This window comes from Mustela nigripes, chromosome 3, assembly GCF_022355385.1.
Source record: "Mustela nigripes isolate SB6536 chromosome 3, MUSNIG.SB6536, whole genome shotgun sequence".
Classification (NCBI taxonomy): Eukaryota; Metazoa; Chordata; class Mammalia; order Carnivora; family Mustelidae; genus Mustela; species Mustela nigripes.
Genome location: NC_081559.1, coordinates 49,335,206 through 49,351,213, shown reverse-complemented (window position 1 = coordinate 49,351,213; position 16,008 = coordinate 49,335,206). Strand labels below are relative to the sequence as shown.

The 16,008-nt window shown below is 39.7% G+C and overlaps 1 protein-coding gene across 5 annotated transcripts in view; it reads left to right on the top strand.

Annotated features, from left to right (window-relative positions):
• The window catches only part of CACNB4 (calcium voltage-gated channel auxiliary subunit beta 4), a 244,175-nt gene that overhangs the window by 208,579 nt on the left and 19,588 nt on the right, over positions 1-16,008 (top strand). For all 5 annotated transcript variants that reach the window (XM_059393960.1, XM_059393961.1, XM_059393962.1 and 2 more), the window contains 3 exons: positions 1,336-1,394; positions 10,033-10,142; positions 15,761-15,912. In XM_059393960.1, the coding sequence (XP_059249943.1) occupies positions 1,336-1,394; positions 10,033-10,142; positions 15,761-15,912 (321 nt within the window). The remainder of the gene's footprint in view (positions 1-1,335; positions 1,395-10,032; positions 10,143-15,760; positions 15,913-16,008) is intronic.

The following is a 16,008-nucleotide window of genomic DNA, read 5'->3' as shown; positions in this document are numbered from 1 at the left end:
TGCTCCAGGGTCTGCTCACATAATGGTACTGAAGGAGGCAGCACCCCTTGTGTGAAGACGGGTGGCGCAGTGTGGGGCTTTTGTGACCTTTGCTCTTACTTCCTTCTCTGGCACACTTCTCACGTTATATGTACCTTTTTGTTTAGAAATATATCCCTTAAAATGTCTATAATGGACAGTTCTGGTCAGCTGTTTGCCCTGCATTAAATTCAAACTGAAGGAAATTATCTGTCTCAACCATTCCCATTCCTGTTAGAAATAACCAATTATAGGGGCACCTGGATGGCTCAATGGTAGGGCATGCAACTCTTGATCTCAGGGTCATGAGTTCAAGCCCCATGTTGGGCATAGAGCTTACTTTAAAAAAATAAAAAACAAAGAAATAATGGAGTATAAAAATCACAAGAGAACATGTGCTAGCAAACCTAAACCCCCAAAGCACCAACAAATCTCACCTTGCTGGGTGTTCAAGATGATGGTCTATCCCACAAAATATTTCTCTGCTTATTTATTTTAAGGACACAGAAGGAAAAAACCTCCACTGAAAGTATTAATGAACTTGTTTAGAGATTAAACATTACAACGTAAGAAGAAAAGAGTAAGGACTTAGATGCCTTATATTTCAGATGCTGCCATTCTGACTCTGCTAGCATAGATAAGAATAGGTATGGTGGAACATTAAAATCTGAAGGTGGGCAACCTCCAGGGTACCATTCCCACTGAGCTGGGACAATATCTGGCCCATAGTAATTTCTTAATACTCACTGATGGAATGAATTAATGAATCTTTTTAAGGCAGATCTAAGAATCCAGTTCCCTTCTCCTTTCCCCTGCCTGTCTCCCTCCCTCTTCTCCCCTTCCTTTTTCCCTCTCAGTGGAGAACGTCAGAGGAAGAGTAGGAGAGTGATCTGTAGAAATGGAAAATTTCTACCAGCAGTGGGGTGGCAGAGTCCAGGGCTGGCCAGAGTTGCTCTGCTCCACTCTGGAAGCAAGTGCCACTCAGAGGAGACAAGGACAGGCAGCAAAGCCAGCCCATTGTGGTCTCTTGGCTGCAGTTCTGTCACCAAAGAAGGGAAGGGGTCAGCCTTGGGTCTAGTGAACACTGCTGGTTCATTCCTCAACACCCTAGAGGACAGCCATGGGGGAGATTTGGGTGACTGGAAGTGGTTAAGCATGAAAATACCTCCCACGGTAACCTATCCTTTGGAGACAACAGACTGTGTAAGGTCTTTGCTCAAGGGCCCTTCCCTTCACCTCTCTCACCTTTGACTTCTCTCTCTCTGTCTCTGTCTCTGCGTGTGTTTGCCTCATTCTTTTTTTCTCACCTCTGCAAAGGTAACAGACATGATGCAGAAAGCCCTCTTTGATTTCCTGAAGCACAGGTTTGATGGGAGGTGAGACATACAGATGTTTTTGTATTTTTATTTTCCTTTCACTGAACATGTATGATATACATTGATTTGTGGATCTGTTTCCAGTGATTGCAGAAGTTCTCTAATTAAAACTTAACTCAGTATTCAGGGAAGAATACAATGAAAGAATTCTGAAGATAGGAAGTTATGAAGTATAGAATTGAATCCCCAAGGGAGAAGGGACCTTGAGAAGGAAAATAACCCATTTGTTTTATATTAAATGTATGTGTTTGTCTTTATTTCCTTGATTGTGAGTAAATTCATACCAAACTTATTTTATGAAAAATATTAATGAAAATATAGACTATTTCTGATAAATGTGGTGGCTCACTGGTGAAGCTGGTAGTAATACTTGGCAACTGTGCCTGCATGTGTTTGGGGGGGGGGGGGGGGCATGTGTGTGCATATGAAGGTATAAAGTACCGAATTTCCTCACGAGAAAAGTACAAGAAGTGTTTTCACCATAAGCTTCCCAGAGTGACTATTTGTAGAGAATAATACTTGTTTGGATGCTTAGTTCTGGGTTTATTTTACCAATAAATCACCTTGTATTCTATTGGTTTACTTTGTATATACCGTATGATAAACACAGCTCAGTCTTTAGCCCTCAAATAATTTTATCATTTACGTTTTGTGAAAAATGTCAGAAACAGTTTCTGTGTTTTGCAGTGAAATGGTAAAAAGCCCGTCTTGACTCAATACTGAGTACTGAGCTCCTTTACAATGCAGAATGCACTCCTTGTAAAATAACCACATTGCAAATTCTGAAGACTTACTAGAAATGAAGAAAATGTACATAGTGTGTACCGAGAAGTATGGGTACATGCATCCAACTTACCAAACACTTTTAAAAATAGCTTCAAAAAAAAAAATAGCTTCAAATAGGTTTTTTAAAAATATGGTATTTTAAGGAGAAAAGTAAACCTAATAACGCTTTAAGCACAAACTGTATATATTTGTCAAAAGAAAAGCCTTCTGGGTAATTGTGTTTAAAATATTCATTAGTTTCTGGGACTACATACAAAGAAACTGAAATTTTGGTTCCAGTGGTTGAGATTTTAGTTCAAGGAATGAGAATGCTTCCTTGCCGTTATGTGAATGGCCGGGTACATTAGTAGAATGCCAGGCTTCATAAATAGACCCCAAAATGTGTAATGATTCAGACACAGTGGGAGCTTAACTGTTGCTCATTTACCAGCTTGAAGCAGGAGTTCCTCAGCTAGGCAGAGTGGGTTATACTCGGGAGGGGAGGATAGACAGAAAGTTTGTCCCACCCATCATTTGGTGTCCTTGGCCTGAGGGTGGTCTCTCCAGTCAGCGGGTGGGAAGAGGTGCGCCTGGAGCTGACACACGGATCCTCACTTTTCACTGGTCAGAACCTGGTCATGTGGCCATGCTGAGTTGCAAAGTAAGCTGGGAAATGCGGTCTAACGATGTGGCCAGGAGGAGGAGGAAATAGATTTTGTTGAACAGTCTCTGCCACGTTCATCTAGTGGACTCAAGCACTTACTAAGAAAGCCATGGGTTTAACCTGTTCTTCCTCCCCCCGCCTTTTTTTAAAGAAAATAGTCAGAGGATGAAAGAGTTTCAAATGAAACAATAAAAAGCACTAAATATTAGAGTTGGAAGGAAATATAAGAGTTCTTTTATTGTAATCGCTTTTCTTTTTTTTAATTAACATAGAATGTATTATTTGCCCCAGAGGTACATGTCTGTGATTCATCAGTCTTACACACTTCACAGCACTCCCCATAGCACATACCCTCCCCAGTGTCCATCACCCAGCCACCCTATCCATTCCATCTCCTTCCCCTCCAGCAACGCTCAGTTTGTTTCCTAAGATTAAGAGTGTCTTATGGTTTGTCTCCCTCTCTGGTTTCATCTTGTTTCATTTTTTCCTCTCTTCCCCTATGATCCTCCGTCTTGTTTCTCAAATTCCTCATATCAGTGAGATCATATGTAATCTCTTTTCTTCAGCAACCACAAACAGATGGATAAACTGCTTTGGTTTGAGCATGTTTGGTAATTGGGGTTTCACTTCTTGAAAAAGCATTGCAAAGAATGGCTAAACTCTGATTCTTTAACTTGATAGGAGTAGCTTTGGTCTTGCTCGCTAATGACTGGGCCATAACCCTTACCTTCATGCAGCAGTCTGTGCATTGGAGGCAGCTAACATGCATGGCTTCATCTTCTGTGTTATTGGCACACACACACACACACACACACCCCCCCCCCCCCACACACACACATACTTTCTCCACCTTTGCTTAAAGTTGTGTAGTTTTAACCTGTGGTGTCTTTACCTCAGGAGTGAGGTAAAGTGAGCAGTGCCTCGTCAGGTGACCCCATTATAGCCCTCCAGCTGAACAAATTCCTTCCCATAACACAGCCTGTTTGCATCACGTTGTTTCTGTCACCGCACAGCATCCCTATAAACAACAATATTTTTAACGGTCTGAAAGGTAGAACCTATGGGACTAGAAGGAGGGAACTGTTAAAATTTAACAGAGAGAAAGTAAGTGGCTTGATTGTTTTCAAGAAAGAAGCATCTGAGGTTTTTCTTCAGTATTCAGGCCCAGAAAGAGGAAGTACATTTGATGGTAACAGGAGAGATTTGTTCTGAGTCAGCTAGAGTTGCTGCATCAAGCATTTACACACACTGTTGAAGGCGGTTTTAGTAGAAATAGAATTAAAATGTCAATGCCAAGTGTTCCATACGATCTGATGGCACAGCCGAGGATCTGGAGATAGGGGGAAGATTCAAACAGCCACAAAAGGAATAGCCAGAGAGAGAGACTCGGCACTGGAGAGCTCTAATTTATGGCAGTGTTTGGAAAAGATAGATGGTAAAGTTGGGAGTAGCAGAGTGGACTTGCTTTCAAATAATAAGAGGCCAGTGCAACAGAAAAAAGCAGTAATGAATTCATTAGCTGGGAGTATGTAGAGACTTTGATAAGGAAGAAGCAACAGGCTTGTAGCCTCACCCTCCCTCCAACACATCTGCTGTGTGGGAAATAACCTTACATTCTGAGCTATGACAATCTGCCGTATTATGTTTTACCAATTAATAAAGGGAGAGAAAACAACAAATAGTCTTTAACTGAAATCAGCCAAGAGAACAATTACACAGAAGGCTTTAGCACAGTGATACAGCATAAACAGTATGTTCTGGTGGAAACCTACTCCATGTTTAATTGGCTATGATGGTTAGACCAAAGAGTGAAGGGAAAGTCTTATTTTTCAGAAAGAGCCAAAAAGGGATCCATTGGCTAAGAGGCTCTGTTCAATACTGTTTTTCAGATCCTGGTTTGAAAATAAGTCAACAAATTGGATCCAAGTCCAACAGCTTGATGGTTACAAAATCATAAGCTTACCCTTTTTTTAAATACCTCAAATTATTTGAGTCTGTTGAGAGCTACTTATTACAGGTTTATTGCTGTAGCTGCTACTGTAGGACTTACCTGTGATATATGTAAGAAAAGCGAAAAGCATAGGACAAACTAGTGCCTAGGGGGTCTTTGTCCATGTGGATATCCACACGTATTGGCAGTTCCTAGCACAGTCATAAATTAGGTGAGCCTAACCAGCTGGCGCAGTGACGTCAGCTTGCTGAACACCCAGGACGCAATGTGACGTGGAGCTTTTCACTCTTCATTTTACACCACCAGCATTCACGGGGGATCATCCTTCGGAAAGAGGTTTGTTCAGCTGGTTGAATATACCATTCATAGTCTGAAGAACAGGCAATCAAACCAACTGCCATTTGTGGTTCTAGGCTAATCATTTCAAATTCCAAGGAAATTGTTGCTTTATGCATTTTGACTGCTAGGTCATCTCTGTGGCAGTTGTGCAACGCTTTGTAACAGACATGATCATGGCCAAAAATCTTAAATGAACATCCGGTAGCCTGTATAGATAAGATCTAAAGTTAAAAGAAGTTGTTAGTCAGGGCGCCTGGGTGGCTCAGTGGGTTAAGCCGCTGCCTTCGGCTCAGGTCATGATCTCAGAGTCCTGGGATTGCGTCCCGCATCGGGCTCTCTGCTCAGCGGAGAGCCTGCTTCCCTCTCTCTCTCTGCCTGCCTCTCCATCTACTTGTGATTTCTCTCTGTCAAATAAATAAATAAAATCTTAAAAAAAAATAAAAAGAAGTTGTTAGTCAAAGGCTACTCAAAGGAAAAAAAGGGTTTAAGAAAGAATTTGAAGAAAACAGGCTGAGGATACAACTTCAGAGACTCAGAGAGGTGGTATTTATTTATAAACAGCAGTGGGCACCCTTGATGGTATCACACAGCACCCAAGGCATGGCAGAATGAAAACAACTTGTAACTGCAGTCAACAAATGGAAAAAAACACCACAGCGCCTTCTGTTTCAAAATCACTATCACCCTCTTATCATCTCCTTCTACCATTTTCTCTTTAAATGCAAACTCATCAGGGGTCAAACACTAGAGACATGTAATTGAACACTTGAATGCCAAACATGAATATTTAAATTAGCAGGTCATGATTATAGCCTGTCTGACCTGATTCTCTTACCCTCAAAGTGTATATAAATTTCATGGATTCTGGGGATAGGAGAGTTCATGGTCAACTGCTAATTTCTAAGGATAGGATATAAAGAAACTGTCCTCTTCTAGTCTTTAAATCTCCAATAACTATCTTATAAACATATGTATGTGCCAATCAACATAGGACATTATGAATAATTATTTAGCAAAGCACTTTTATATATTACCTTGTTTGCTCCCACTGACAGTCCCATGAGAAAGTTTGGCAAAGCCGTCATCACCATTGTATTGATTAGGATACTGATGCTCGAAAGATGACATGACTTGTTTATGGTCACACACCCAGCAAGAATAGCAAGATCCAGGGTGCCTGGGTGGCTCAGTGGGTTAAGCCTCTGCCTTCGGCTCAGGTCATGATCCCAGGGTCCTGGGATCACGTCCCGCATTGGGCTCTCTGCTCAGCGGGGAGCCTACTTCCCCCTCTCTTCTGCCTGCCTCTCTGCTTACTTGTGATTTCTCTCTCTGTGTGTCAAATAAATAAAATCTTTAAAAAAAAAAAAAAAGAGAGAGAGAGAGAGAGAGAAGAGAAGATCCAGGGAGAATACTCAGATCTGTGTAGTCTCTCCATCCCAATTGTCTTGACAGTGTACTGTTCTGTTCTTTGGCATGGTCTTCTCTATGAATACTAGTAGGTTTGTTTTTTTTTAATTAATGCACTAGCAGCATTGCATATTAGATGTAGCAAAGATAGAGTACAGAAGGACCTGATAGCTGTTCTGAATGAACATGGAAATACTAATTGTTTTTGAATGAATGAGTTATAACTAAAAGTAGCATCTTTCGCAGAAAACTAATACTCATTGGTCATGATAGATGACAGCAATTATGATGAATTCCAAAACAGAAATAAAGAATAAATGGGATTCAGATTTGCTTAGATTCAGAGAACAGTTTTTGCTAGTTTTCAGTGACATTTGCTACTACCAGTTCGCTGAGGAACTGAACTTCTGTTATTGTTTATCTACCAGTCAGCAATCACTGACACTATGTCACGGAAAAGTTTCCTAGGGAACTTTTAAAAGACATATCTCAAATAAGATGCATGGAAGTACTGAAAGACACTGGGGGGAATGAATATGGCAAGAAAAGAAGTAGAAAGGGCATTGTTCTAAGTAAATAATAATAATAATAAATATATAACTAGTATACAAAATATATTTTTAAAGTATATAAAACTAAAAAAGTATATAAACTTGAATTGTATTGCTAGGAAGCCTTTTACAAAAAATAGTTTGGATTTGGTGTCTGATTTTGGTAATAGTAAGCATCTTTGTATGGAAAATAGAAGCCTCTCTTTTCTCTTATTGAAAGGTTTCGGGGGCAGTGTCTGTCTTGTCCTGAGCTCTTTCATGCATGCATGTGTACTGTTAACTAAGAAATAACTTGTAATAATACTTGCCAAGTGGCCAAATCTTGTTTTCTACTCAGGTTGTGATCTCAGTTGGGGTCTTGGGATCAAGCCCCGCAGTGGGTTCCATGCTTGGTGGGAAATCCACTTGGGGATTCTCTCTCTCCCACTCCCTGCCACCCCCCCCCTCTAAAATAAATAAATAAATAAATCTTTTTAAAAAAGATATTTGAGAAATAACTTAGATTAACAAATTTGCTGGCATTTTGTTGACAAATAAAACAAGAAAACGAACCTTATTATCCATACCTTTTCCTGTTTGTGAAATACATGAAGCAGTTTTTTTTTTCTGTGTATGTGTGTATTATTGTTTGTTTGCCTGCTTTTTTTGTAGAACTTGTAAAAACTTGTAAAACTGTGTGTGTTTGAAAATAACTTCGTAAACATGTTTAAAATCCAGAAAAAATAAGAGTATGCACCTGTTGGTAATCCTTTGAAATTTTAAGAAACAAAGGTTACTATTTGGCTTATAGAGAGCTAGCAAACTTGATCTCCCTTCTGCAGAACAAACATTTTAGGCCCTCCAAAAGTCTTTATTCTAGAAAGTTGAATTCTGTTCCTATATTAACCCACTTCTCTCCAGTCATAGATTTGATTTGCTCTGGAACTTGACTCCATGTTTCTAACCAGCAACTCTATTCTTAAAACAATAGACAAGCAGAAACGCAAAAATAAACAAGCAAACCCTATCCTGTAAATTAAAGAGCTGGGAGCACAGGACTGCCCGTGAGATTCCATACCTCAGGTTGCAAAGGCCAACTGAGTAATGGAGACTGAGACATGAGATTCACTTGACTTTAACCTCACTGAAATCCTGACCACCTCTCTGCACATGGCCAAGGTCGACTGCGTCTGCTCTTGACGATTTGGCTTGCATCTGGGCAGTCAGGGTTGCTAGAGAAGAAAACTGAAACTAAGAGACTTATGAGTCAGGTGACTAAGTACTGCCTGGTGTTTGGGGGCCTGGGTTTTAGGCTTTCTTAGCCTCTCACTAATCATGTGGAACTTCCCCTCTGTGTTTCAGTTTTCTTGGCAAAATGAATAAGTTGTACTTGACCCGTGTTTTCCAATGTCTTTTAGCAGCTGAACAGCTTTTTACAATGAAATCATATATAAAGCCCCAAAGTAGAAAACAGAAACGCAGAGGTGTTTGCCTGGCTGGCATGGGCAGAGGGAACTCTGGCCCTCTGCCAACTCAGCTTCCCTTCAGTGATCTCAGTGACCTGGGGTATTTCACAGAGCCCTTGGTTTTTGCAGAAGATAATTTGAAGATGCCTCAAATAATTTATTAGTGCTTAAAAATCTAAAAAATGTAAAAATTCAAAACGTACCATCTACAGCTTATAAATACAATATAATGACATAAGAAGGTGATTTGTGTTAAAATGACATCCAAACTTTTGTACAGCCTGTTGCTTTAAACAAGCTATTTCCAGTCATTTGTGAAAAGGAGTATTCTAAATTTTCCTTAGGACTTTGGGTCACTGAAGTCAGGTAAAGAGTCTCCTAAGAGGGCTGATGGTATACCAAAACAGGTGTGAGATGACAGGGGGCTCAGCTATTGTTTACAACTCTCCCCTGCCCCAACTCCCAAAGGAATATAAAAACGAAGAAGAATGGCTGCACTGAGCACAAAGGGAAGGGACACTACTCTTGTCTCCTTTCCAGAACTCTGCCAAGCTCTGAAAATGAGAGTGGAGAAAGGTCCATGGTGGCAGTGGTGGCTCAGCGCGGCATTCTTTGCATTCTCCAGATAGATAATCATCTGAAATTGATCAATGGCAGTTTAAAGTAAAGAACTGTAAAACTGTAAATTCCAGAGATCCTTATGGGATCAATCATATGCAGATCGACGCCTCTTTGTTCATTTGTGGTGTCTGTGCTTTATTCTTTTGCGTAACTGCAGGAAACTTTCTGACTTACCAGAATCCTTGCACAATTCTCACATTGCCCTCAACTCTAGTGTCTCACAGCTCCCCACTTTATGCATTCAAAGTCTTAAGCAAATATACTGAAGAATCTTGTGCATGCAGATGAGAAACCATATTTTCCATATTCTTAGAAATGAAAGGTTTCTTTGGGCCTGGGGGGAAATGCTTCTTGTATCATGATGTAGCTGTTGAGCACCAGGAATGCAACATCGTTACCAACTGGTTGAGTGTCGCTGATGAAAATGAAGAGGGCTTTCCCCTTTCGCCAGCAGCATTGATATGCCTGGGTAGAACATTCGTAGTTCGTGGAGGTCTTGTTCAAGAGCAAATCAAACGTGAATTGAAAAAAAAACTGTATTGCTGCCTCCCAAAAAGAGCATGGTTTATTCATATGTTTTGATTCCCTCCTGGTATGGTGTGCATTATGAAGAGAATTTGGCAAGGTAGGTAATAGTGAAGGAAGAGTTGCATTTTTAACAACAGGCTTTTGTTTGGGTTTCGGTTTTGGTTAAATAGTCAAAACCTTCTTCCATTCTACCCAGCTTATATTTTAATACCTGCCAAAGCCTGTTTAAAATACTTGTGCCAATGTTTATTATACTGTGGTTGTAGTGCCGTATGTAGAGTGGTTATTAAGTACTGTGGTTATAAATCACTTGAGAGCCCCACGACCTTTTTTACTGGCTTGTTCTGTTCTGTGTTCCTATTCATAGGATATCAATAACAAGAGTGACAGCTGACATTTCTCTTGCTAAGAGGTCTGTCCTAAATAATCCCAGCAAGAGAGCAATAATTGAACGTTCGAACACTCGGTCCAGCTTAGGTAAGATGTTCAAATGTGGTACTTGTCCAAGCTATACTTTCAGAGCGGGATGGCACATGTTTCGTTTGTGATTGTCTTTTCCAGTGTGCTCCCTATTCTGAATGCGGAAGTGCCGATTAACTGAAGAGAATGCTATCCATGGAAAAGAAGGGAACAGAGTCCTACAGCAGCCAGAGCCTCTGCTCTCAGCTCTAGTCAATTAGTTCATTAGTAGTCTGGTGGGAAGATTCCTCATTGGGCTCTCCTGGTGTGTTACTGCCTAACCACACAAAACCACTTACCTCCACTCTGCCTCAGCTTTTCAATGAGGCTAATGGTATCTGTCATAGCTGAGTCACATCTGACATGAAAAGAAATGGGATGTTCAACATTCTTGGATCCTTAATAGAAAGCTAGATAATAGGATCTTTGTGAATAATCCCATCTTTAAGTGGAAATAGCCATGAGCATTAAATGTGTCTTTCCTGGAGCACAGTCAGAAAGTATTCTGAAATTTCACCATGATGGAGAAGGGGAAAATGCCCTATTGTTACAAGATAGCAGGACGCTTGTCTCAAGGAGTCAGAGAATGAGTCTCCGAGATACAAAAGGGTGAAGTGAAAGTTTATTAAGTGAAGGTGAGAACAGAAAGGAGAGGGGAAAAACTCTCCAAAGGGAGAGAGGTCCCTAATGGGTTGCCACTGGGGGTTTTCAATGGTGATCTTTTATTGAGAACTGACTAGGGAACTTGAATCTTGACGTCTCTATCACTGCTGGCACTTCTTTGAAGTTTGGTCATTTTCAGTGGCCCAGCTGTAGCTGTTACAGAGATATTTCTGACATTTAAGACAAATGAGGTAGACTCATTAGTCTTGTTATATTCCCTCATTTTCTGTGGCATTTTCCACATCTGGGATTTCTGTGAGCCTGAACCCATAGCCCCCATGTGAGCCCAGTCACATATTCCCCTACCTATCTCTCCTTACCTAGCCCCACCTGTCCCTTAGTATATGCTTAACTACTTTATAAAGCCATGTGTGAATAGGGCAGTGGAAGATGGAATCACCATCCACAGAAACAAGTCCATGCTGCTGGGGAATCACGACGTTCATCTCAAAGCCTGTGTTGTGCTTTTTGTGATTGCCAAGAGTGGTATAGTCCACTTATAACTTTCTAGGAGTCTCTCTTGCATTCAGAGTCTGAGGGCAGTTTGTTTTACTCCCCTCTTCCTCGTGGGCAGGGGTAGTAAAGATAGGGGTCTTCTGTGTTCACAACATCTTAAACTACTGAGATGATGATAGAAAACAAACAAACAAACAAAATCCAGGATAGCTTGCACACCCAAACAACCCAACAAGAGTTTGTTGGAGCCTGAATCTTGACCCTGAGCCAAGAAGTGCACAGATTAGAAAGAGGCTGCAAAATATCATCTCTGTATATTCCTGGCATGGGATTGGCACATGATAATTGTTCAATAAATATTTGTTGGCTGGTTGCTTTATGAAAGAATGTTAAACATACCAGTGGAATAGTTGTCAGTCCTTATGAGGGCAGGATCCTGGACATCAATGGTTCTTTCCTTAGCTCAGCATTTAGATCCATCACATACAGAATAAAACACTCTTAAAGACACAGTATTTTGACCTTAACGAAGTAACAATGCAAGAGTTGATGATGATGAATCATACTAGGTGACTGACTAAAAGGATGCCAAATTAGATCGAAGATTTCTTAAACAAGCATCCACTGTCTGTTCTCCTATCTTCCACTGTCCTTTTCACTCCACAAAGTGCCTTTGACTTTTAATTACTCCTTCCTCTGACGTATAATGAGAGGTTTAAAAACACTTAAGCGCATACATGAGGTTGCTGACTCTAACCATCTACCCTAACCAAGGGTCTCGTGGATATTCCTAGAAGTCATTCGGCATAATCCAGTCACATGTTTGAGTCAGTGGAGTGAAGTTGGCGTAAATAGTGAGGACAAAACAAGGTGAATGTCAGTTTACTGACTTTTCCCTTTGCTTTGCAAATTCATATACCTACAACCATTAGAATTAATTTAATGGCAGTCTGTTATAATAACCACTTCGTGAGCCGCCTATGTTCATTTGCCTGCTTCTTAGTGCACATGTTTATTGTTATGTGCCAGGCATTATGCTAGACTGTGGAAGTACAAACATAACTAAGAAAAAGTATCTTACCCATAAGCCACTGGGAAGAAGGGGCAGATATCTAAATGCTGTTTGACAATGGAATTAGGAGCCAAAAGCTAGAGGTATAAAGAAAGAAGGGTAGAGAGTAAGAGGTGTCAGAGAAGACTGAAGAAGTTATATTTGAGCTGGTTCTACAAGGCAGACAGGAATGTGCAAAGATGTCAGCATGTAAAAAAACATTGCTGGATTGATAATCAAGTAGACTGTGCAGAGAATGCTTAGAAAAGGGGAGTGGGTGCTATGGTTTGGGAGCAACTGGGGAAGAGACTGTAAACGTAGGTTGAGGTCAGTGTGTTAGGGCTCTAAGTATGCCTTGCTAAAGAAACCTCCAAAGTAGACTCTATAAATGTGAACTGTAAAGGGTAGTAGTAATAGTTGTTACATCCAAAATGTTTTCCATAGTCAAATTTGGAAATTTGGATTAAACAGTTGGCCTTCTTTACTGCAAGACTTCTGAGAGCCATTAAAATAGAAAGGGCAGTGCATGTTTGAAATTCCAAAAGAAACTAGTAGAGCCTGCGATATTTTGCAAAACTAACTAACTAAATAAATAAATAAAAACATCCCCGTAGGATATCTTAAGGGATTAATGTTTGAAGATACTCACTTCGGGAAATATTGCCCTGAACCCAAAGGAGCCATTGGGGTAGTTTAAGCATTTGGATATAGGAAAGGTCACAGGTGACAGAGATGCTGGAGAGAGATGGGTCTAGACTGGTCATGATCAATTTATAGAAGTGTTCCTTGAGGTTCTTCCAGCATCATAGTCCATGACTTCTCAGAGCCCCATTTGTCTGGAATGAGATCATGAGGAAATGGCCATTGGAATCCTCTGAGAATCAGCATTGGAAGTCAAGATTGCTGGGTTTGCTTAATTTTTTTTTTAAGAAAATGGGCTATGTAGATATAAATCTTGTTCTCTTTCTCAGTCTATGTATTGAATTCCAAATATATATTATCCAAATATGGCCCCACTCTGGTATATGGTATGGCCTCTGCAGCCTTCTGGCTTGCTTGCCCAAGCACCTCTCCACTCATGCCAGAATGTCCATTGCCTAAGAGCCTTGGATGTGCTTGCCCTCTGCACAGGTCAAAAACCATGTTTACCTCATTGCTTATGCAGAGTAAATAAGGCTCATTATTTCTGTAGTATTTACACAGTGTGCCTCAAGGGTTCTTTGTACTAGGGTGGTCCATTTTGCCTCACTACCTTTTTGCTACTCCAGGAAACATTGTATTCAGATTTGAAACTTAAAGTAATGCAGACTTGTTCTACAATAGTCCTGGCCAGGAGTTAAACTAGTGGCAATTTAATGACAACAACAAATGGAGAACATGTTCCAACAGCCAGAGGCTGAAATCTGCTACACTACAAATATACTTTATTTACTGAGCTTCTCTCATAAGAAAAACCCTTTTTAACTGTTTTTGACACATGAGAAAAAAAGGGAAAGGTATGTTATTATTAACAAATGTAGTGTGTGATTTCAGAAGAATTTTGCAAATGAGCCTAATTGTCCAAATTCTTTACATAAATGTCTTGGGAGCTAGTCACATTTCAAAGCAGTATAAAATCTTTCAGACCAGTGGGATTGGATCATATGAAAAATAATAGCTATGTTCATTCTCGAAATTCCTATTTCTAATACAAATCATGCATTAAACATCAGAGATTTTGTGGGAAGAATTTTAGGCTATTATGCAAAGCCCACGAAAGTAGAATTACAAGATAGTCTTGAGCATTCATACTCCTGCGCACCCTGTTATGGAAGGGAGGATTTTTTGGTGGGTGATGTGAACTTGAATATATACTGGGTAAACAGAACAAATCGTGGCTTTCTGGTAGAAAACCTTTTCAGTGAGTATATTTAGAGCAACATCACCTCTTTCCTAGACCATATTTGAAGTAATGTATATTAGGTAACTTTGTCTACTCTGTGTAATTTAAACAAGATTACAACATTGCTAAGTCATGCCTATAATATATAAGCCAAAAATAAAGATAAGTAAAAAGCAAAACAAGATCATCTCTCTGAAAATTAAGTAGTCTAATTCAGACTTTGGACATGACCCAATAAATCAGATAATTTATAAAATATATATGAAAAAGTTTCTTTCTGTTTTAGAAAGCCAAATTTTGTTTTTATCGATAATCTCCTTTGTTTTAAAAATGGCTGGATTGCTTCAGACATGGAGAATAACTAGATTTTTTTATTTGACCGGATTTGTGCAGGGATTCAGGTCACTTGGCTATTACAGACGGTTGGATCGATTTTCATTCTCAAGACATTTCAGCATTTATAATATAATTGCCTTAGTTTTTTTTTCTTTAATACTGAAAATTATTCCCTAGAACAAGTATACCAGCCCTAATACTGAATTAAGACATAGCAATATGTTAGTTGTAAGAGTAGACCCAGCATTTAACCCTGGATGAAAAATATGCTTATCATTCAACACAGATGAGTTGTGGGATTTTTAAAAAACATAGTTACAGAATATTAATATATACATTGTTGATTGGTTGAAATATTTCCATGTAATTTGCTTTCCATGTGATGTTGCTCTACACATGTATTTCAAGTCTTTCCTAAATGTGGTTTCAGCTTTCATAGATAAAGTAAAAGTTCTTTAGGGGTACCTGGGCGGCTGAGTGGGTTAGGCCTCTGCCTTCAGCTCAGGTCATGATCTCAGGGTCCTGGGATCAAGCCCGGCATTGGGCTTTCTGCTCAGCAGGGAGTCTGCTTCTCCCCCTCTCTCTCTGCCTGCCTCTCTGCCTCTTTGTGATCTCTCTCTCTGTCAACTAAATAAATAAAATCTTAAAAAAAAAAAAAAAAAAAAAGTAAAAGTTCTTTAGAGCAAAGCAATAGTCGTAAACAACCTAGCTATATAAATAGCAAAATTTCAGGGCAAGTGTAAGAAGTGAGTTAAGAGAGCCATCTCAATTTTTTTCACCAAATTTTTTGTTTTATGCAAAACTCAAAACTCAACCCATCTCTCTCTCTTTGGAAAAGATCTTAAGTGAATAGAAATATGAAATTCAAAACATTCTGTTTTGCAATGTAGACAAATATCTGAAAGGGGTACTATTTTTTTTTTTTTTAAGATTTTATTTATTTGACAGACGATCACAAGCAGGCAGAGAGGCAGGCAGAGAGGGGGAAGCAGGCTCCCTGCTGAGCAGAGGGCCCGATGCGGGGCTCGATCCCAGGACCCTGAGATCATGACCTGAGCCGAAGGAAGCGGCTAACCCACTGAGCCACCCAGGCGCCCCCCTTTTTTTTTTTAATTAATTAATTTATTTTTAAAAAATTTTATTTATTTATTTATTTATTTTTAATTTTTTTAGGGTACTATGTTTTTAAATGTAAGAATTAATTAATAAAAATAACTATGTCCTGTTACATATTATTTCTCCTTTTAGCGGAAGTACAAAGTGAAATTGAAAGAATCTTTGAGTTGGCGAGATCTTTGCAACTGGTTGTTCTTGACGCAGACACCATCAATCACCCAGCGCAACTTATAAAGACTTCCTTAGCACCAATTATTGTTCATGTAAAAGTCTCATCTCCAAAGGTAATTAGCTCATTTCTGCCTTACAGATTAGAAGCTCATTGACTTTGGAATATTCTTTGCTCTGTGCTTTGTTGTTAGTGGGTAAGGAGAATGAAT